The sequence below is a fragment of the Cottoperca gobio genome, chromosome 19 (genome assembly GCF_900634415.1).
Source record: "Cottoperca gobio chromosome 19, fCotGob3.1, whole genome shotgun sequence".
Taxonomy (NCBI): Eukaryota; Metazoa; Chordata; class Actinopteri; order Perciformes; family Bovichtidae; genus Cottoperca; species Cottoperca gobio.
In genome coordinates this window covers 14,126,730-14,149,900 of record NC_041373.1, presented here as the reverse complement: position 1 = coordinate 14,149,900, position 23,171 = coordinate 14,126,730, and the positions used below count along the sequence as shown (strand labels likewise).

General features: G+C 40.9%; 1 protein-coding gene across 1 annotated transcript; it reads right to left on the bottom strand.

Annotated features, from left to right (window-relative positions):
- Positions 1 to 656: 656 nt before the first annotated feature.
- On the bottom strand, positions 657 to 23,040 carry ngfrb (nerve growth factor receptor b). Its single transcript, XM_029455758.1, has 6 exons — positions 22,733 to 23,040; positions 18,662 to 18,803; positions 14,189 to 14,545; positions 3,577 to 3,814; positions 2,938 to 3,098; positions 657 to 2,154 (listed from the first exon to the last, which is right to left on the bottom strand). The coding sequence occupies exons 1-6, from the start codon at positions 22,766 to 22,768 to the stop codon at positions 1,811 to 1,813; spliced, it is 1,278 nt and encodes a 425-aa protein (XP_029311618.1). The 5' UTR covers positions 22,769 to 23,040; the 3' UTR covers positions 657 to 1,810.
- Between the last annotated feature and the right edge of the window lie 131 nt (positions 23,041 to 23,171).

The window sequence follows — 23,171 nt, the reverse complement described above, 5'->3', positions numbered from 1 at the left end:
TTTGACTGATGTCTCCACTGACTTGCCTTTTATCCAGGGGTCATTGTTGCAAACACTAAAGAAACAAGACACCCTTTTTCTTTTTTCTTTGGCCCGTTTCCCTCTCTTATTCACCTATTTTAAAGATTGTAAGTCAGTGTCTGTAGAGGGTGCAATAATAAGAGTAATATTGATGTAGTAACACAATCATTCAAGGTACCCTGAGAAATTAAGCAAAAAAAGATATAAAACTCCTGGATTTTTGTTTGCATCCTACTTATTTTGTCAATTTGTGCACTGGCTGACGATGGAGTTTCTCAATTCTGCATGCTGTTTACTGTTAAGGTAGCATTTCACCATCTATAGCACACATTGCAAATCATATGGATTTTAGACATACTTTTTAAAGACACAGTCACCTTATATCGGCTACTAATAATGAGATTAAACAATATGTGGTCCCATACAGTATATGGCAGGATCTTTGTAATTTCTATAATGAATAAGAATGTAAAGATTTCTTCCATTTTACCCCCTTTAATTGTCGGGTTTCTTTTAGGGAGTTTTAACTTGTGGGGTCCGAGGGTGTCGTATCCTAGAGTCTGTAAAGCCCACTGAGACAAATGTGATTTTGATGTGATTTGTGATTGGGCTGTATAAATGTATACAGCGTGAGTGTGTGTGTGTGTGTGTGTGTGTGTGTGTGTGTGTGTGTGTGTGTGTGTGTGTGTGTGTGTGTGTGTGTGTGTGTATAGTGCTTGCATGCATGGTTACATATTGTAGGTCTACGTGTGTATGTATGTACAGTGTGTGTATGATGTGTGCACCTGTCTGCTTATGTATGTACAGGATTGGTCAGTATGAAGGAGTCACTGTTGGAGCTCCTGTGTTAGGCCGGAGCACAAGTAGTGTCTCATGTTGCCTCGGTCAATGACCGGCCCCCGCAGACCACCTAGTTGGCCAAGTCCAGCCAGGAGTTCTTATAGCACGGAAACCAGCCTGCAGAAACCACTTAATTAAGATTAATTCCACGCTGCTCAATGTCTTAAATCTTTGCTGAAGGAAAACAAGTTCATTTGAAAAGCATCCAACATTCTTCCTCAGGTTGTCATATTCGCAAAGATACAGATACTCTGATGTCTGCAGGCCACATCAGGCAGCAGTAACACACACAAGCTACTAGACTATTTAAATTCAAAAAGTCTAACATGGCATGTAAATAATGCCTCAAAGGTCTCGAGACGTTTACTCCTCTTTGGTAGCTTAGATTTGTAAAGTAACATTTAGAGATACAACACTGGCTTGTGAACGCTGGCAGTAAGGGACAAACTGACTATGAATGTTTAAGAATAAAGATGCAGAGGATCAAGTTGTAGGAATGAAAGAGCCAGGTATCCACAATAAATTCAGTTCAAAGCCCATTGCTGCTTCGTGGTTAATAAAGTCAGACGACTGTAAGCTGGATGGCAAATAGTGCGGAAAGGCAGGTGGATATCCAGGCTCAAAAATGGAATGATTATTGACAATTGCCTTTGACATAGGCTTTACATTGTGTGGATTTTAAAATATGAAAATGAATGATAATAAGCGCATGAAGTGAAGGGATTTGGCTTAGGTACATTGGTATTCATTTAGTTGTTGTGTCTAATTTCTGGCATCTCCCTGTCTTATCCCTTGATTAAACTTGAAATGATTCTTCAGGACTTGTGATATTCTACTGCTGGCTTCGTCAGGGAATAGCTTAAAGCGGTTCTAGCATGAATTATGTGGAGTGAGGGAGGCCATGGAAGAATATTAAGGTTAAGGTGGTTTGCTCTCTGTTAATCTTACATCACACTACAGAAGTGGCGGTGGGTTTCGTGGCACTTGGGCTTAGCACCAGACTCTGGGCGATATCGTCACGGTTGATCTTGCGCAGTGCCGTGCACAGCGTGTCGATGCTGGCGCACTCCTTGCTCGCCCAGTCAGACAGGAACGCACGGACAGGATGCTCTTCCTGCTGGAAGGTGACGATCCGCTCCTCCTCGTATCCCAGCAGGCCCGCCAGGTTGCACCAGTCGCTGTCCTCCATGTGGTTGCGGTCGTCTCCTTCGCTGCCATTAAACAGCAGCTTCTCCACTTTTTCTCTAGTGTGGAGAGGAAGGAGCAAACAGGGCTCTTCATCCATGGTGACAACTGCCGAGGGAAAAGAAAAAAATCTTGTCATTTCATTATTTGAATTTGTATTATTTAATAGTTTGCTGTGATGTTGAAATAATACCAAATTTAAATCTAATTAGATATCTTTTAACATCACAAATTGCTCTCCATGATTTAGGATTCTACCTAACATCGTTACAGAACATCCAATGAAAATATGGTTCTTTGTCCACACTGTCTGGCTGTCAACAGCAATGATTGTTTAGCACCAAAAGTTCCTCCACATATTACCAATTTAAGATACTGTGCTAACCGAGACAGAGCAGTGATCATTTGCTATTTTCTCCTGCTTGCACCACTTTGCTTTCTTTCTTTACGGTAAACTGGGTAAGCATGTGGTTTTAAAAGCCCTGAATTCTCTCAAACTGGTTTGTCAGGGCAGGACTGGAATCTGCCAGGAGCACATGCTGCCAAAAAACAAACACTGTAGTTGTCAGTGTTGTAATCCGTGTTTGTTGATTTGCTACAGTTAGTTTGAAAGGCTATATTCATGCTGAAGATAGCAGACAATTCATTCCTGGAGGGAACTTCTTTACTTTCGACTGGCGCGGTGTACAGGGTGCAGTCCGTTTGTACATTCACATTAACCCATCAGACTTATTTGTGGATTAGAGGAAACACATTACCAGAAGAATTCAGCGCCAGATAAACACTGACTTTTGTGCTGAAAGGTGCTTACGCCCAATTTAAGCGCAAGAGTTTGATTAATGAGGCCCGTTGTATTTATTGTTAAGAAGGGAGTGGACTCTGTTTAGGTACCTGTCTGTGCCTGAGTCTGACCCTGCTGCTCCTGCAGACTTTGGCTGTCCACAGAAATGCCGCTGTCACTGTGCAGCTTCTCTCCCTCAGGTGAAGGCGTCTGGTTCTGGTTGGTTGTGCAGTTGTTGGCTCCTTGCTTGTTCTGCTTACAGCTGTTCCACCTGAGTGAAAATGAGTCAGAAGAGAAGAAATCAACAATACTGAAGAAACAAGTTGCGAACACAACATTGGCATATCATAACCTAAGTTGGAGTCGACAGCAATGATTGTTTAGCACCAAAATTGTCTCCACACATCCGGCCTATTGCCACTTTAAGATAGATAGGCCTACTGTGTAAACCGAGAAAGAGAGCAAGCTTGATAAGTTGATATGGGGACTTGTTAGCAAACATGCCTACGTATTTGCACATCCATCAGCACATTTGTAATCGTGTTTCTGGCCACCTAATGAATGTAATTCCAATATTCACTCTCTTTGAAGGAAATATCTGGCTCTGTAGCAGCTGAAAGCAGTATGGTTTGTATATTTGTTTATGTTATTATGTTTGCATAAAAAGGGCAACTCAGAATTACTATATTGTAATCCAGTAGTGGGCCGTCAGGTACCATGATGCATCTTACTGTGTGCTTTGTCCTCACCTCTTGAAAATGATGAAGGCCACAAGGCCGACTACAACAGCTGCCAGGATGGAGCAGTAGATGGGGATGAGTTTGTCGTTCAGATGGTAGATCGGCTCCTTGGAATCACCATTAACGGTGGGGGTGGTGGTTTCCGTAGGGCCCTCTGATGGGATGCCGTATGGTAGAAGGTCATCATAGGGCGTGGAGTTACTCGAGAAGGGAGTGGGAGACACTGAATATTCGTAAACTGTGGGAGCTGTGAGAATGAAACAAAACAGTAAAGTTGAAGCCTGTAAAACCAAAAGCTAAAAGAAACGTCATCTATAAACTATTCAAGACTTTAAAATGGCAGCTCAGAGATAAACTCCTTCAGGCCAAAGGTTGCTCCATCATCAGTAGCAGCAGATGGAGAAACATACGGTAGACTCTTTGATACCCTGCAGGTTATTTTCAACTTGAAGATATGATTTAATTGTATCCCAGATTTAAATATGGCTCCAAATATGATACTAAGACTGATCATCTATATTCTTGCTCCTCTGTTTTGCCCTTTATCCACCAGTGTAACCATAAATGTTTCTCATACTGCAAACACATCCAACATGCACACCCACACACATTACATCCCACATCACTCATTCCCCCCCTCTTCTCCAGGGAGCCATTAACGTGGGTAAGAGCAAGTACGTCCATCCAGTCCTGCCCACTTTCCTCCGACCATTAAAGCTAAGCAGACATGTTCGCTCCTCACCACGGATGTAGAAACCTATCCTCGCCTGTCACTTACCTACAGTTACTCACATCATCGACAGGAAATCATCCCCTTCCAAGGGCTCTAAATATCTCAAGAGAGCCGCTTTTCACAAGTAAAAACATTTTTTATGACAGCTCTGAGGCTTTTAGCTGAACGATTTTTGAGGATGTGATTAGTACTTTAGGCCAACACCAATATGCTGAACATCCTATTAACTTATTATGCCCGATGTCCATCCTTTTTAATCCTCAACCTGTCAAGCCATTGATTTTGCCACATTTTGAAATGAAGAACAATGTGTGGAATAAAAAAGCGGTATCTTTGGTTCTGCCGTATCAATTTGGGTAATTAAACTGTCCATCATGATTCCGACAATGTTATAGGAATGCCAAACTAAATTGGTGGGGTACTTCTAATTAAAACATACATTGGGCTAATATCTGTGAATAAAGTGCCTAAGAAACATGAAATACATACAGACAGGCTTCTGATTATGCACTGCAGCATATCAAATTCCTGCCCGTCCTCTTCAATATCCCCCCATAGACAAAAACAGATACATACACACACACAGCATCCCCACCATGGCTTGTCTTTCTCTGCCCCACACTCGAAACCAGACACTATTCATTGACAGAAATCTTCTTTGTCCAGCACAAATGCCCCCTCCCCATCTTCATCCTTCAATCCACTCTCTGTCTATTTAACCACTGGCTACACTTTTGCTAGCTCCTATCAGGCATTTCCTTTTCTGTCAATCAGTCCTATGTTTATTTGGACGCAGCTTTTTCTCTCTCATTGCATTCTCTCTTTTGCACCTCTCAGTGAGCCCCTTTGCTGATAGCAAACACAACATCATTCTTCCTGGTTATATCTTTTATTCATTTTGTTCATTAACCATTTATCACATCCATCCTATGCTTTACTCTGTGCATTACTGTGCTCCCCCTCCCTCTATGAACAGCTAAAACGGGGCCCTAAGTGCCTTTACTGAACCTCTCACATTGAATGGTCTGGGCTCAGAGGGGAGTGACCTTCTCCTGCCGAGCTCAGCTTGTTTCCACTATGCAGAGCGCTCAGTGGTTTCTGTACTGCTGCTCTCAGTCAGAAAGTTATCATGTTGAGACATTGTAATGATCAGCTCAGCGACTCCCTTATACTGCACCCCTAAGTCAAGAGCTGCTTGTATAACATCTCCATCCACATATCAGGAATTAAATGACTGTTCAAAAATATGCATGGAGATTACAGACACACTGCTTTATTGTACTGATTTATCAATTTTTTTCATGTCCCGCTCTATTCTAAGGTAAAGTTTTCTTTGTTTCTTGTCATGTATTCACAGTTTCCTGTTTTATTTTGAAATACCTTTCTCTCATAGCAGACAATTTAGCTTCCTTAAATTGTGTGTGTTTTCTTGATTGTCTGCCCCACCCTGATTAGTTTCACATGTCCCTCGTTATCCCTGCACTCACCAGACCTCCTGCTCACCCGTTCCCACTTCCCCATTGGTCAGTCACTATTTATACTAGCCCAGTGCCTTTGTTGGTTCATTTGTCCGTTGCTGTATGAGTTTTGTTTGCCTGTAATCTGCCAGCTGTACCTGTCTGCTTATTAGACTCAGAACCTGTAAGACTTTTCCTTTATTAAAGTATCTTCATTGTATCTTGCCTTCTCAGATCATGCGTTTGGGTTCTTCCTGCCTGTCCTGCTCTCCAAATTGCAACAAATTCAAAATAATTAAATTTAATTGAGATTAAACAATATTTTGTAATGCATGCAATAAAATTAATTGAATAGAAAGAATTGAATCATTTAAAAAAGCTGTCCATTTTAAAAGATACTTGGATATTCCATGTCTAATAGGAAGATAAATCGCTCTATTGGTGTGATTGTTAGTAAAAACTTTCCCTCTACTGTTTATGTCATGAATGCTCATGCTATATCACATACAGTATATGCCTTTATAAAGATGAAAATAATATGTTGAAGTCCTGAAATGTTCTTCTATTCTCTATCCCTGATCCCAACACCAAAATAGGACCAACACATAAACCTCACCGTGCATTCATATTACCATTTCAAAATTATAGGAGTGCAAAATTGGCTGTGTGTTACCGTTTAAAATGTGTCAGTAAAAGATCATAAAAACTGAAGAATGTGGACGTTTTAAAATGACAGTCAACTGTATCTGTGTCAACAAACCATTTATTGTATTTATTGTTAAGGATTATTTGGTTGTTAGTCAAAATGCTGGAATGTTCCTCCCGGCTTTGTCTGTTAATGATTAATGTGTGACTGGAAATCCGGGCACATGAGTACTTGTCAGCATTAGATGAAGTAATTATATAGAAAGACGTGTTGCACTCACATATGCTTACAGTGGGTGTGTGTGTAATTTGTACTCAAAGTGAGGGTTTCAGTGTGCATGTGTGTTCTGTAGCAGACACGCCTTGAGTTAAACTCGTAATTCCAACCTCTTGCAAACAGGTGTTGTTGCTGTTTCACCACCATATACTTTAAAAGCTGACTTTAGAGTTAAACATAAAAGGAAAAGGAGGGGTTTCCGACACGAGCAAGTTGTTTTTGTATTATATGTTATTACACCTGAGCACAGTCGCGACTGCTGCCACGACCTGCAAAAAAAACCTGAAACACCTTCACCAATGACGTATTGAAGTTGTTGCAAAAAGTGCAAGTGAAGGGATAAATGAAGATTATTGAAAAATGCTGCTGCCCCTGTTTTGTTGATCCGCTTTGAACATTTGTGATTTATTTCGATCCGCCATTAACCACTTTCTCTTTTCTCCCTGAGGCCTCATGGCTCGGCTCCTACCTTACATGACCCATCTAATTGTTCTGTCTACGTGCTCCACATTGAACACACCCCTGAATGGGTATGCATGTTTGTAAATTAGTGCAGGGTGCATATGTGTGCACGTCTGTGCCTTTTTGTGTCTGTGTGTCTGTGTGCCTGTTCTGCGGCAGAATGTGATCAGCACTCGTAGAGGTCAACCAGAGAAACCCGAGAGTGCAGAGGAGTAACTGCATCGCTTTTATCGACCAGGCCACATTCTCAGCATCTGTTCTCGCTCTTCGCTCTTTCAAGCTTTCTCCATCTTTCTCTTTCCTGTGTGCTGCTCTTGTTGATATTTAATTGTCTGTTATGCAGTTCAGCTTGGATTTGACTTTTTGTTTAAATAGCTGGTGCCACTTTCTTACATTTAATGTCTTTATTAATGATTAATAAATAATTTAATAACGCTTATAGACATCACTAATATCATGTTTTGGGATGCCAGCTGCCTTGTTTAAGCTGTTTATTTGGTAATGATGCAGTGCACTGCGTGTATAATGCATATTATGAAAAATAGGTAATCATTAAAAAATGCTCAATAAGTCTTAATAATAAATAGATTTACATCCAGATATAATACATCACTTTTTCAGAATGTAAGTCGTCAAACTCGTCAGTGAGCTTTTCACAATCTGGCAACCTCAAAGTTGTTCTTATAACTGATCTATAAAGCTTACTTTACTATTTATTAACCATTATAAAGTAACTTTGTTTATTCTGAAATGTGCTACTGTTGTGGCCAAAATTCATTGTTCTTGACTGGTGTATTTTTGTCTTCTTGTTTCTTTATTTTAAGAAGTGCAAATGAAAATACAAACAATAAATTAAATAGAGTAAATATAACAGCTAGCTAGTTTGAACTAGGTTAAACATAAGTTCCCTAGTAGTATCCTGAATGAGTAGAAGATATAGGGCATCTCTTTATGATGTGTTTGCGCTTACAAACTGAACGCCAGCCATTTTACACATTTTTGGAATAACCATACAATCCCCACCTCTGGAATTTTTGTTTAAACATTTTTTAAACATAAATTGTAGAATAGGATAAAAACAGCTTTCACTCATGATGCATCAAATGAGCCAACAACACATAATGCCATGAAATTCCTTCTTTACGCAACATTGCAGTAATTCAAGTCTAGACTGCTAGGGCAGACACAAAGATAAATATCACTGAGGGAAAGTCTTGGCAGAGACACGATCCCCGAACATATAAATCCTCACAAGGACAAAACCTTGACTCCCTAGGCAGAACTTTTTGGCAAAGAATGAACGGCACGTGCGAAAGCGTAAGTGTTGTGGTCACCCTTGGACCAGAACGGCCCACTCATGTCAAATCACCTCCAAAGACTTCCCCTGGAATGTCGAGGGGCAAATTCCTGGGGGATGGCAGGCGACTTCAGGAGACTGAGTCATCGCCACAAGGGGTCAATTCTTGTTTGCCAGCAGAGAAAGAGACACAGTCGACTTTAAAACTTCCTTTATCGTTACAATGCTCATACTGTGTGGAGAAGGGAGCAAAAGGGTTAAGAGAGAAGGTCAGCTGTGGCCGTAGAGCCCAAGTCAGTGGAGATATAAGTCAGTAGATGAGTGGAGACGAAGCTATAGCCACACAATGAGTGACTGTGCAATACAAAGACTGAGACTTGTTTAGTCAGACTGTGGTTGGTCGATTCTTCACGGCTATTGATGTGAATGCTTTGGACGCAGGAAATCAGAAATGTCAACGCTCTTTATCATTTTTCCCATTTGTCTTTCTCTTTTTATCCGTCTGTCAGAGGCTTGCCATTCACTAAGCCCCTCCCACACATGTGATTGTCCAATCATAGCTAGGCACGGCAGACCTGTCAAGCTTTAGAAATATCCACATGTTTTAGCCTTTCCAAAACCAAAAATACAATAGCAAAAGAAAACTAGCTTGCTACCTACAGTAGTAACCCTACAGTAGAGAAGGAGCATGTCATGTCTTGTGAAGTTACGTGTTACGTAAAATCATTTCTTATTTAAAAGCAGCTCCCTATGCTATTATGTCGTATTTCATCAGTTAGTCCTGGACGTACTCTATCAAAGTTTAGGCTAACGTTAGCGGCTCTATCCTGCTTGTTATTGGATTTGGGGAACCTTACACTCCAGCAACCCTAACTATTTTCGTCCTCATCCTTAAAGCCTTTTTAATGCAAGGTGAATAATACAATAATAATAATAATAATAAGGTGAAACATAATGTTGCGAACAATAGCCTGGGGCATAAATCTAACCTCTGTCTGCTTATACAATATCCAAGCTAAGCAGCTAAACAGGGTTATGTTAGAAAAAATTACAATTACAATTTGATATAAAATGTTGTTATATCAGAATAATAAGCTCCTCACCGAAATACAAGAGCAAAGCTGTTTATTTCCATGTCTTCTAGCCTTGGATAATCAACACTTGAGAATATTGACCTTTTGTCTGGAGCATGCAGCTTCAGCCTGAGTCTTTTCGCAGAATATTATATATGTAGCCATCAAGTGCATATTTAAGACCCCTTTAACAAGATTCTAGTTTTAAAATGATCTCAATTCAGACTGCAGCGCTAACATTAGCTTAATTAGCTAGCTAGCTACAACTGATTTAAATATGCTACCGATAGTTGTCATTTTAGAGCTAATATCCTGCTTTTATCAACCTCTGAATGAAATAAAGGATCAAGTAAATATAACACTCTTATCATTTTAAACTGCACATGTGCTATGATAGAACAAAAGTCTTAAAAAGCATAGGGGGTTGAGCGAATGCAGCAGTTTGTTGATATAAATCATTCATTCCTATCATTCCCTTTCCCTAATTTTTCCTTCGCCCTGCCTTCCTCCGTCTGTCTTGATTTAGTTGAACTGGTCTGTGAATGGGGCTAGTTAGCAGATTACGCTTCTTGATTCCTGGAGGGCAGCCTGTCAATCGTTAAGGTCAACCAAACTCAGGAAGGAAACAACTCCCTCCTCCTACTCACCTATCAATTCAATAACCAAATGCACTTGGTCCAGCCATCATCCCCTGCCTCCCACCTCTTATTCCCTTTTAACGCACCCACTCGACCTTCGTTCTTCCTTATGCTGTCTCAGATCTGTTATGTTCAATAAATCGTCTTATTGATTTCAATCTGTGTGTAGGAGCGAGAGTATCGGTGCCCGTCTGCATCCATATGGCTCCATGTGTGTTTTTCTGTGACTCATATTTGAGTAATCCTTTAAACAATCCTTTGTGTGCGTGTATGTGCATGAATAATAATTGCATGCATGCTGCAAACCTCAACCTGTTGCCCTTGCTGCCACAGGACCAGTAACCCAGTCTTTGGGTGATAGGTCAGCCCACGTATGTTCAGTCAAATCCTGGCTACAATCTTAAACAGGAACAGGGTCGAAGAGGGAAAACCTCTGTTTCCCCCAAGCCTTGAGGACTCGGAGCCAAAACGTCAGGCTGATAAGAACTGTCAAACTCAAGCATTGCTCATTCAACTTTATAGTTGTGTAAAAGGGCTTTGTCACAGTGTGTTAGCATCGGCTGGCCATTCATATATTGATAGTGCATTTTCAAATAATCTTTATCTGGGATTGACAATTATTACTCTGCAATCAGTTGTCCATTAATTTGCCATATTACTTGCCAGTTTCATACCCAGTCCTGTCCTCTGCAAAGCAATTGTCCCTTTAAAAGGTGTAAAGTTAAGGACTGAGACAAGAGTTTTACATGTGATTTAAGTTTAGGCAACAAAAGCGCTTTGCTTAAGGGTAGTGAAAGATTGTGGTTGCAGGTAAATGTTTTAGGGTTAGGGTTAGGGTGTACTGCCAACTTGTTCCTGCATTAAACCACATTCATTAACATTTCCTCACTATCTTTATCGAAAGTGCATTTCCTTAAAAACATTTGCAGTTGCATATGTATATATACATAAGTTTAAGCCGACACGGTTAACCTATACAGTATTGGTCTGTCTTAGTTATGATAACACAGTAGATGTCCCTTTGAGGGGCGGATAATAAGAGCACTAATCAACTTCACTTGTCTCGTGTTGTTGTGACCCCTAAAGGATTCTGGGGATTAAACCTTGTTGTTCAGCGCACATCCCCAGAGGAAACTAATACTGCCTGATCTTTACCACAAAGACCCCCTCCACATACAAGCCTTCCATGACCTTCAACCTCTGACCTTGCTCGGCGGCCTACGGAAGACTGGAAGTCATATCACAAATCTTTAGATAAGCATCTTGCCTTCAGACCCTCAACTCTGTAGGTCTAAGTCGGTATAAGCAGGTTTTACCACCACAGAGATGAAGACGGTAAGTTGTTCTTCCTCATAAGACTGAAAACAAACCACTAATCCCTTTGGGAGAGTGACAAAATTGGATTTTCACCCCAAATAAAAGCTGAGCTTGGATCCACAAAAGGGGGAAATTCACTACTGGCCAAATAAAATAAAATTCAACAATAACAGCAGTAAATCCAGCTTTGTCTCCAAAGATAACCTCCAGTATAGTCAAGGTGATGTTCTGGTCCCTCCACCTTCAGTGAAACTATGTTTCCAATGTTTCAAGTTACGACTTGTCTTTTCACAGGCAATGTGGCCTTGTCCTCGCTCTCCCTCCACCATCCTGACTGGGTTCAGCCTTTAGGCCCGTGTCGTCTGACTCCACAACACTAATGGATACAGATGTCTGGCAGCACTACAGATTTGTAAGTGCTGATAACGCTTGTGCTTCGGTAAAAAGATTACATTAGAAATAAAGAGCACATGATTGGGTTAGACTGAGGAATAACATATAATGATGAAGCCATACACTGTGAGCTGTGTGCCTGGAATCACAGCAAATTCACATTTATCATGAAGTATACTGTATTAGCTATTTAAAGGATGTTTTAGTAATGGAGCTCTGGCTCCTTATATCTTGATCTTGGATGAATCATCTCTCCGTCCACCACACTTTCAAACCACTAGTTGATTCAAGCTGCATTAAAGCGTCATCCTTAATGGAAGATGTTTTTTTACAGCAGCGGGGCCCTTGGTAGAAAAACATCAATACATGTTGTGTTATCAAACAATCTTCTCTGTTTGTGGTATTTTCCCTGGTTCTTTATAAAGCTGCGTCTTGTATGTTGCATTAACTCGCACTACATGTTTAATCACTTATTACAACAATAATACCAACCTAATTAACGAACAGCAAAAGTAATTAGTTCAATTTCTCATTACATTATTTCCATTACGCAGCCAAACTCGATGTCTAATTGTATTGAACGTGTAGAAATATGAAAGGAGACACTGTGGTTCATCATACAGCAAGTCTACTGTTTGAATGCATTTACTGAGCACCAACAGCTACAGTATCTTAGCCACATGACTGCAAACAGCAGAACGTCAAAAGTCCCATCTTCACAATAAAGCTGTTCAGCTGATTCCCGAATGTAGTCTTATCAGTGGCAAACATTAGCAAGCCAGCTTAGACGACAACGTTTTAGAGTTAAGGGGAGTTGCATTTACCACATTTGGTAGAGGCTACTTGCCTCCCAACACCTTTAACCAACAGTCTCTATCTTGAAAGCAACCCAAACTGATATCCACCCTCCTTCAAACTCCTTGGAAGACATTGAACAAGCCTAAAGGGCCAGATTCAAACCTATGCCTCTGCTCTCAGCCTTATCATTGGGTGCCAGCTCTAACAGGTAATCTACCAGAGTGCCCTGGTCTTTAAACATTACAACATGTAACATTTTACTCCAATAACAATAAAAAAGGTTATATATTTTGAGATTTTGACAGCAGTCATAAGAGAAATCAGATCGGGGAACAGCTCAAACTGCAAAAACACCCAACCAAAATTTGAAACAGCTGTATCGTTGATCATTACGGTGAATTGGCAACATGATCATCCTAAAAATAAGGCCAACCTGGTGGGAATTCGGCGTGATTCTAAAATCCAGTCAGTTTCAGCAGCCAACTTTCATTAAAATGTACAAGATCATGACCCTGGAGTCTTTAAATAACACAAATCCTCCAGTGTGACTTAAGTAAAACTCAAAGCCAAGTTTAAAAATTCCCAAAACAGGAAGAAATATTAATATAAATATATGAAGGATAAATTGACATAATCTGTTTTACTCATTACTAGCTCCTTCAAGTAGTCCCAATGGGCTGAACAGTGAGCCAAGCAGGATCATGGGAGAGGCACAAAGGACTCTCTTTAGCCTGAGACTCGCTCTCTCTTCACACTGTGATAACAACGTCCTTCAAACCGCTGCCCCAACAGGCTAACACGGCTGATCAACAGACTCCTTTTATTGTCATTTCACAAAAGCGTTGATTTAATCTGTGAGGTCGTTGGAATGAGCAGTGACTGCAGTCATAAGGAATTCATGATTTGGATTGTGATACCCACAGGGTGCAATGCTATAAAAGAAATTCAGAGATATGACCTCCTTCTAAACCTCAACATAGAAAGAGTGTAGTCTTTGTATCTGCGGATGGGATGAGTCCGTGGAGACAACGAGACGAGCTTTGCCGTGGCATTTAGATGGGCCAACAATGTCTATAGTGTGATGATCTGATTATGTGGCTGACAATGTAAATGTCCCAGTGCATCTTACTGTCCGTACAGTGCTGGACAGCGAATATGTGCTCACATAGATTCTATTCAGGCCATCGTGGCCCGGGGCGATGCTCTCCATCATTCAACTTTGCTGGCCCTGTACAGAAGTTCATGATAAACTTGCCCAGTGTTTTGATAGGGTCATCCCAAAGCCATTTGCTAAATATCTGAACAATAAATAATAAACTTCTGAACAAGTGAATTAAGTGTTTCGTTAAAAGAATAAATCAGTTTTTGAGGAATTTCACTTTTCCTCCTAAATCAGAGTAAAACAATCCCATGAATGCCTTATTCATCTCTCTGCATGACGTTTAGTGTCAGAAGTGTTTGAATTTAATGGCCTATTATTAAAGGGCCAATGTTTCTGAAAATATGAGCATCATTAGGCTAATTGTCTTACCTTGACAAACTGTATCAGTGAAAGATGTGCAGGTATGCACCACTGCGCCGTCATCACAGGTGGTGCAGGGGATGCAGGGCTCCCGAGAACTTTCCTGATCCGAGTATGTGTCCCCGGTGCACTCCTCGCACGTCGTGTCATGGTCGAACTGACAGCTGAGCAGCATGCCCTGACCATCAGGACATTTGGTGCAATGCTCACACCGCTGAGAAATTTCATCCATATAGTAGCTATAGTTACACACACAGGTGGCGTCGTTGGAGTCTGTGCAGGGCGCCTTCATGCGGAATAGACCTGTGCATACAGTGCAGGGCTGACATCTTTCTGTGTGACTGAAGTTTTCTGAGAAGGTTTCACCTGAAAGGAGAGGGAAGGAAACAGCCATTGAACGTTTCATTCTACCAGATGACTTTTGTTTCACGAGACATCCCTTTAAAATATTTTACAGTATTTGCACAATACCCTGATAAGGTTGTCAGGTGTCCAGGTGTGCAAAATGCAAAATGTGATTATCGCTTCTCCAAAATGTTTCCCATGGCATATATAAAATAGACAATCAGTTTTAGGAAATCAGACATGTAACTGTATGGGTCACTTTGGACAAGAAAATATTCTAAAATATATGTAAGTAGCAATATGTTTGTTTTTTTAAAAGGATTTTTTAGGTGATGATACTTACATATATCACACGTGCTTCATAAATGCTTTGTATACCTGACAGATATGTCTGCAGAGGACGCAATCAATATTTCATGTTTTATGGAATTGTATTTCGGCTGGATAGAGCACTGGGAAACACACTAAATTATGCAACAGAGCTATTTGTGTGTGTGTGTGTGTGTGTGTGTGTGTGTGTGTGTGTGTGTGTGTGTGTGTGTGTGTGTGTGTGTGTGTGACAGACTGAAAGTATGACCTCAAAGTGTACAGTATGTCTAAACTGTTGCTAGCATATTTTTGTATGACACAGTTTTTATTTATTTTGAGTTGATGTCAAGTAATCGATTAATTGATGGACAGAAATATAATCTGTAACGATGTTAATAATCTTTTAATCATTATTTTAGTGTATAAAGACATGCTTAAAGTCGCAACATTATTAAGAGCTCTAACCCTGTGTGCTCCCAAATCTGATCTTTCCAGATTCAGCCTCAGATGTGCTGATAATTTTCTCAACTAACTGTTTTGTCTATAAATTGTCAATCACAATTATCCAGAGCCCAAAGAGCTGTTTTCAACGCTAGTTTTGTCCAACAAACAGTCCAAATCATATACATATTCAGTATATTAGAGGACAAGGAACATCTGAAAATATTCATATTTTAGCAGCTGGTACCAAAGAATTTGGGGGATTTAAATTTGTTTTATTTCAGCTCAAACTAAACTAAACTAAACTGTGTGTGGTAGGAGATAAGGGGGGTTGTGTCACAAAGCATATCAAGTTTTTGGTCTACGGCTCCGGCCCACCAACCACGGTGAGCGCTCTGATGATGCAGAGATTAAAACAGAGACGAGGACAGATATACACTGAGACAGGGACACATGGAGAGACGACGAGAAAGCAGAGACGTGTCACTTGAGAGGGATCTGTCTGAAATAAGTGGTGTCCAGTGTTACATTGTTGTTAAGTTATGTGTTTAAGAAAGTGGACAAACTATCTTCCAGATACGCTGTTACCCCCCCCTCCCCCCATTATCTCCTGCATCCTCTCTTCAAACAGTCGTACACACTCAGACTACCCTCACCCCCGCACCCCACGAGTGCTCTCAGGGCCATTATCATAATGCCATGCATCAATAATGCAAGTCAATACATTAATAACGCTAGCCTGCAGCATGGGGGGGGGGGGGGGTTGGAGGTACAGACAGTCTTTTCCTGGCTCAGCATATTGTATCATAACGGTACTTTCACCTCTAGTCAATTCAATCCTTTGTTTTCAACACCCATAAAAGGACTCCTGACTGTATCATCTCTGCATGAGATGTGTGTGTGCCTGTGTCGGGTAAATGTGTGGGTGTTTTTGTGTGTGTGTGTGTGTGTGTGTGTGTGTGTGTGTGTGTGTGTGTGTGTGTGTGTGTGTGTGTGCGCGTGTGTGTTTGTGTGAACCATTAGCTGTTGGCTGAGAAGTTGTCTCCATTCCAGCTGTACTGGCTCTGTTTCATCTCCACCCATCTGTTCATTCATCCAAACTCCTCCATATGTTTCAGCTGGAGCCTTTTTAGTACATCCAGGGCCCTGTTAACTATCTGTACTAAATTACGCCAAAAAACTGTCTGGAAACCAAAGTCTGTCTCTTTATAAAAGGATGATTGTACACATTAGATTCTATCAACTGTGGGCGGCATGGCTGACACAACACACCCAAGACATATGGTAGGTGGGTTGATGTTGAAGAAAAAGGAGGAAAGATTGTCACACATGAATTGTGAGTAGTTACATGTCACATCAGTTGTTGTTAACACATCACAAACTAATAGGCCAAAGATGCAAAGCAATATTTCCATGTTCATAGTTCAGGAAATAGATAAATGACATTGACAACAAAAAGAAAACGCTAACCCTTTAAATCTCCAGTAATTAATCGTTTAATAAGGATTGACCCCCTTAGTTACGGCTACGACTCTCAAGTTTACACTTTATTTTTTGGCTTTCATTAGCAAAACATGTGGTTAGTACTTGAGGGTTGAGGTTCCAAGATAGACTAGAAGGTGGAAATAAAAAGCTGCAGACCTCACACTGCATTACTGTTGTAATCATTATGTTTGCTGCGTTCTTAAAATATCATTGTGACGTTATCTGATGGAGAGCTACATCCGCTTTTCATTTCTCTTTTTCCATGAGTCAGTACAGAGCGAGTCTGGCCTCAGGACAGTTTTGAGAGCCTGTCACAGTCTGTGTTTGTTCGTGTCTGAGCAGAGAGTGAAAGTTATCCCCCTGAAAGGGTTCATGTTGTGCAACAGAAAGCAGCTACCTCAGAGAAACAGCCAATGTCATTAATTCAAATCATTTTTAGCCTAAACTTTTGTTTTTAATACAAATAGAACATGATATCAATGATGATAAACAGTCCAGGGCTTATTTTCTCTTTCCAAGGCAACAATACATTATAAAGATGTAACTCTTAATCTGAGACACACTTATAAAAGCATAAATCATTCCAAAGAAGCCTCATAGAAATACAAATAAATCATTTTCTCCTTGTCCACATTCTGACTTCTCTCATGACCTTAAGTCTGAATAATATTCTGACTGTGGGGCTCCTTGGCTCGGGGTTTGCCATCCTTCACTGACCCAGGGAGTTTTACAACCACTTCCTCGCCTGGATGCAGGATAGTCAGGGAATTCATAGAAGTAAAAACTCTGGGAACTGTTCAGGAACTGGCTGTGGACCAACCGTGGCCTCTGCAGGCTCAAACTGACCTTTGATCTCACCGATGGAGTTACACAAAAAACTTAAATGTTGATTTGTTTTCCCATTATATAGAAATATACGTCTTGAAGAAGATCCTTAAATGTCCTTTTGAGCTCTTTACAAAATCAAAATCTACACTGCTTACCATCTTAATCACGGTTACTTAACAACATGCCTGATGCTCTAAATATCTTCCACTGCAATAACATTTGCAGCTGGTCCAACTCCTGTATCCTCTCAATATCGCTGTCTTCATAAAGTCTTACAGTCCAGCACAGCTTCTCTCCCTACATGGTAAGGGTCATGAAGAGGGCAGTAATACTGGATCACAGTTAGCTCTGGCCTCTAGTTTATTTCCTGGCATCTAGCAAATCTAAGGATTTACATTTAGGCTACAATCTGCACAAAAGGATGTTTAGGTCTATTATGTTGGGACAAAACGATGGGGTCTGTTTTAGTCAACGTCAGTTAGTCAATCCAAACTCAAAACGTTTCTATGTGGTACAGATATCTGCGGCGCCCAGAATATGAGTCGTAATGACTTTGATGATCCTCTGACTTTCCATCAATGAAAAATCTTCAGGATGGATTGCCATAAAATGAGACGATGTAGCTTTATGACTTTAGTGTTCCCTTAAATATCAATTTAGCTTCATCACCAGGTCAAAATTGAACAATCTAAAATGCTATAGATATCTTAACTATTAATATCTTACAAGAAACAAGATTGTTTTGCCAAAACTACAGAAACCATCATGGTCACGTCCAGATTTAAGTTCTGTTGTACCGTCCAGCAGCAAAATACTGGATCTTAATTCAAACATGGCAGTAACATTATTATACTTCACGATGCTGCATACTGAAAACTGCTGTTTTAAACCATGTGTCTTCTCCAGGGACAGTAGGTACAGTAGGGGAGTCTTATGAGGAGGACATAACTTGCATAGAGAATGTCACAGTGAGGGTCAGATGAAACTCTAATCGCTACCACTGTCAATTGATTGACACATGACAGAGTGAGTGGTGAGTGGTGTGTGTGTCAGCTGTTTTTTTGTGTTACTCACTGTCAAGGCAGGGGGCGCAGACAGTCTGTGTGGCTCCACATGGTTTGACGACGCCCTCGCCGGGCTGGCACTCCTCGCAACATTCTCCCCTGGATGTATACTGGCCCGACAAACAAGCCTCCTTATTGGCCAGAGCCCCGACCTGTCAATCACCAGAAGGATCGTTGTAAGTGGGACGAGCAAAGTAACATTTACATTCAGCAGTATCCAACAACAACACACACAAAATGACTTAATTGTTATGGTCTACAAAAAACTAAACTTTATTTATTGTCTAGCACTGTGAAATGTAAGCAAAGCAAAGAGGGTTTTTCCTTTTATTCCCATCATTTCCAGAGGCTTTAAAAACGTAAAAAAAAAAAAAACATCCAGTATTTCACATGAAGAAGCAATAGAAAGAAATACTTTGTCTTTAATCATCCGGAGTCCCTTTAGGTTTATTTTGGAACCAGGAAGCCCGTTCCCAGCGTAGGGAGCGTGCAACAGGCTGCAATAAAAATGTAATGGGTGTGAGATGATTAATGGGACTGATGGGATTAATTTCTCTGGTCTCTATGTTCTTGTGAAGTCCTAGATTGCTTTTCCTTATGGAGCCTTTAAAAGTAATCAAATCAAACAATCAAAAGGAAGGAAAATTGACTGCTTACAACACGTAGAAACACAGGACCGGAGTTTGGATACCACTGGTTTTATCCACAAACACGAAAGTAAGTTTTACTTAAACCTTTAGCCTAACCTTGATTCTAATGCTGCATCAAATATGTGCATTTAAAAAAGTCCCGACCACACCTACAGTCACAAATCCAGTAAAAATGTAAATTGCATCACACACACTCAGACCAGGTAGGGCTGCATCATGTCTTCCTAGCATTCTTCAAACAATAACCTGTTGAGTGCTTTATCTTTGCCATTGACAGGTGAAAGATGTTTGTGCGTGCCTCTACATTTGTAAATGCTTACACACCTGCACACTCACGCCCGGTGTTTTGAATATTTTGCAATATATGACAGTAAATCTTTCCTTTTTCTTACACATGGTCTTTTTCTATGCTCCGCACACCTTGATCTTCAAAGCAGGGATCGCCCTCTGACACCGAGCCAGTGGAGAGGCCTGCCTTTAATTCTCTCCAGATACATGATTGGGATTGTTTTATTCATGAGGTTTTGATTTATGAGATTTTGATGTTCTTCTGTTAGACAGCGTAGCTCTCAAAGGTTTACAGACAAGACACAGATCATTGTTTTGATCTCATATCTCCTTTAAAAAGTAGCCGGCGTGGGATTTTCAAGTATATTTCCTCATGTGAGACATTTTGCTCCTTTCTGATTTGAATATTGTTCCAGGACCATTTTCCCTGCTGTGAGATGGAGCCATACACTAATAGAGACGTAAATAAACTCATAAAGTTTGAGGTAGGGCTCGGCAATGTGATGATATATATCGTCAAAAACGATATAGAAATGACCATTGTATATATTGTTTATACCTCAAGTATTTAATTCACATAGGCGTGTACAAAATAGGCTTTACCATGTGGTTGTTTCATATAAACATTTAATTTAATGAATTACCAAAAAAGATGCTATATCGTGATATATATCGTGATCGAGATATGAAATGACTTACTGTATATCGTGATAGAAGATTTTGGCCTTGTCGCCCAGCCCTAGTTTAAGGGTGTGTGTGTGTGTGCATGTGTTCGCACATGTGTTAGCATGAAAGAGGTACGCTCAACATAAATCGTCAGGTGTCCGGGTTCAGGTGTGTGTGGAATGCTGCTGACAAAAATAACATCAAGTGTCCCCTGAAGCACTTCTGAGTCAGCTGGGGCAGATAGTGTGTGTGTGTGTGTGTGTGTGTGTGTGTGTGTGTGTGTGTGTGTGTGTGTGTGTGTGTGTGTGTGTGTGTGTGTGTGTGTCTCCCCCTTGCCTTTGATGATGTCACGGCCCATTCAATGTCAAGTTTCTGGTATTCAGTTAATCACGTTGTGCATGTTCAAAACTTTATGTTTGGATTCGTGGGGAAACTTTTGACTTGGAATGTTTCGTAAGAGATGCCTGATATTATCTGAACATTTCTTGAAACTTTACTGTCTTTTTTTGGCATCGAAAACAAACATCTAACCCAGCAGAGATTGTAACTCTAGTCTTGGGGATTTTTATGTTTTAATTTCAATTGAATTAATGAATCCTCTGAAGTTGATCTTCTAAAAAATTACAGAAACCCAATGAATATGCACAGAAATGTTTCACAAATATACTTTTCATGAAAGGATGACACTTGAGATGTGACACTTGACAATGCAGAAATTAAAATGTTATTTATCTGTCTTCAGAGCTTCACTGAGCTTTCTCTCTTTATTTCACCCCAGCACACTCTCTACCACACACACACCGTTTACGCAACAAGCATTCATTTAAAGATCTGTCCAATCTGTCATCACACAAGCTTCCCTTGAACTGCCCGTTTATATATTGTACACACCCATCGGCATGCATATGTTTGAGCAAATGCATAAACAGCCTCACATGTGAACAAACCTGCTCCAAAACGTCTGACTGGAACTTTTGAAACGACTCCAAGTTCCAGCATTCGGCTTCTACTTAGCTTTTCTTTGACCCTATTCTGGCTCCGGGTGTGGGTGCAACACTGAAGCGTCTCAAAGACCAAAAACTAGATTAAAGTGCATCACTAATGACTCCTAAATTGTGCATACAGATGAATTAGACGGGTAATGTGATTTGAGAAAATAGCTTGTGGAATGAAAGAAAAGGATGCACTTAGCAAGTTTCAGCTCGACTTGCATGTTTCCTGTAATTGTTTTTTTGATGGACGGTTCAACTTTAGTCCAGCCGATCTCCCTAAAGCAAGTTGATCGCACACTCGCATCAACGAGCACGCACAAAAGCATGCGCAGAAGCATCTGGACACATAACTTCAGAGCAACCAATCTTACTAATGCTGCAGTCAATTTGCAGTTGGAGGCACTTAACCTCTGGACCTCAGCTGTCAGCGCTTGTTAAGCCATTAGACTTCCACTATACCAGCCAAACAACAAGCTGGGCCATATTTAAATCCAGTCATGGATCCTCAACACCATTGAAAATGACATTATGCCTTCCTAAACATTGATGAATCAACATATGTTATGAAGCGAGAGGAAGAGGCAGACAGACGGAGAATAAGAGAGGGATGTGAGTGTGAGGTGAGTGTGAGGTGAAAGGAGGAGAGAGGGGGGGGGGGGGGGGGGGTCGGGCTGTGTCAATATTGCATGCACTGAGCCAGCAGAAGATGCATAGCCCTCAGTGGAGGCAGCTGTCATGTATCAGTGATGCTGCTTGTTCTTTAACCAGGACCTTGACAAGCTGTGCAGCCCTGACTGACCATGTCCTGTCAGAAAACACTGGGAAATATATTTATTTCCTGGGCCTGCATGACCTCAAGGGAATGAAAGATAAATCAGGGAGATTACAAGATCTACCAGAGCTTCAATGTATCCTCTCATGATTGCTGTTGTGTATTTCTGCTAAAGAAATTACAGTAAATTCACCCTCATCAGTTAACACGTGGTTTATTGCCAAGCTCCTCCACAGAGGCCACTGTGACATTGTTATTGTCCCGCAGTCTGTAGGGCCACATGTAACTGAGAAGGGTGGAACTATAGATCCAGCAACTGGAGCTATAGAGTGTCACCCTGAATGGCTGCTGCATACATCCGCTCTGCTTTACATCGTCATCAGACAAGACAGGTGCAGGACTGTTATAGTAAAACAAATATCTACTAAAGACAGTTTTACGAAGTAGAGATCAAACTCGTGACATTTAAACTGTCATAAAGTAAGTGAAATCTCACTTCAATGAAGGGAGAAGTCTAATTTTACTTAGACTTTCCGCTAAATTCCCTGTCAAAACGTGATAGGTGCTCAAGGCTGGAAGGAGGAAAAAGAGAGTTAAGTTCCTCACAAACTCACAGTATTTAATAACTGATCACCTTTTTGGGAAGTGTGGATACGCAGTTGCGCAGGTGTTATCCAAGATTAGTTGATGGAAAACATTTAACTCACACTTACCACTCCAAGTAACACTGCTAGGAAAGCGGAATTCATCCTGTATGTCCTTTTGAATCCTCACAGAAGGGTCAATCTGATCGAAAGATGCGGGTCTCAGTCACTTCCACGAGGAATAAACTCAGCTGTCATCGCTGCGCTTCTTTTAGAGGTAACTTCTAGGAAGGGGGGGGAAAAAGAAAGAAACTCTCCAGGTTTCGCTGCCAAGTGTGTATCGCAGCGGGGAAATCACTCAGTCCAGAAGCTGCTCACAGGATCCAGTCAGGGAATACACTCGCTGAGATTTGACCCATTGGATGTTCGGCTCCGGTGCGCTTTTCTCCAACTGGGCTCATATGACGCTCAGCTCAACGGCTTCAGGGAAGAAGCCATCTCCCTCTCCACGCCCACTGCACACACACACACACACACACACACACACACACACACACACACACACACA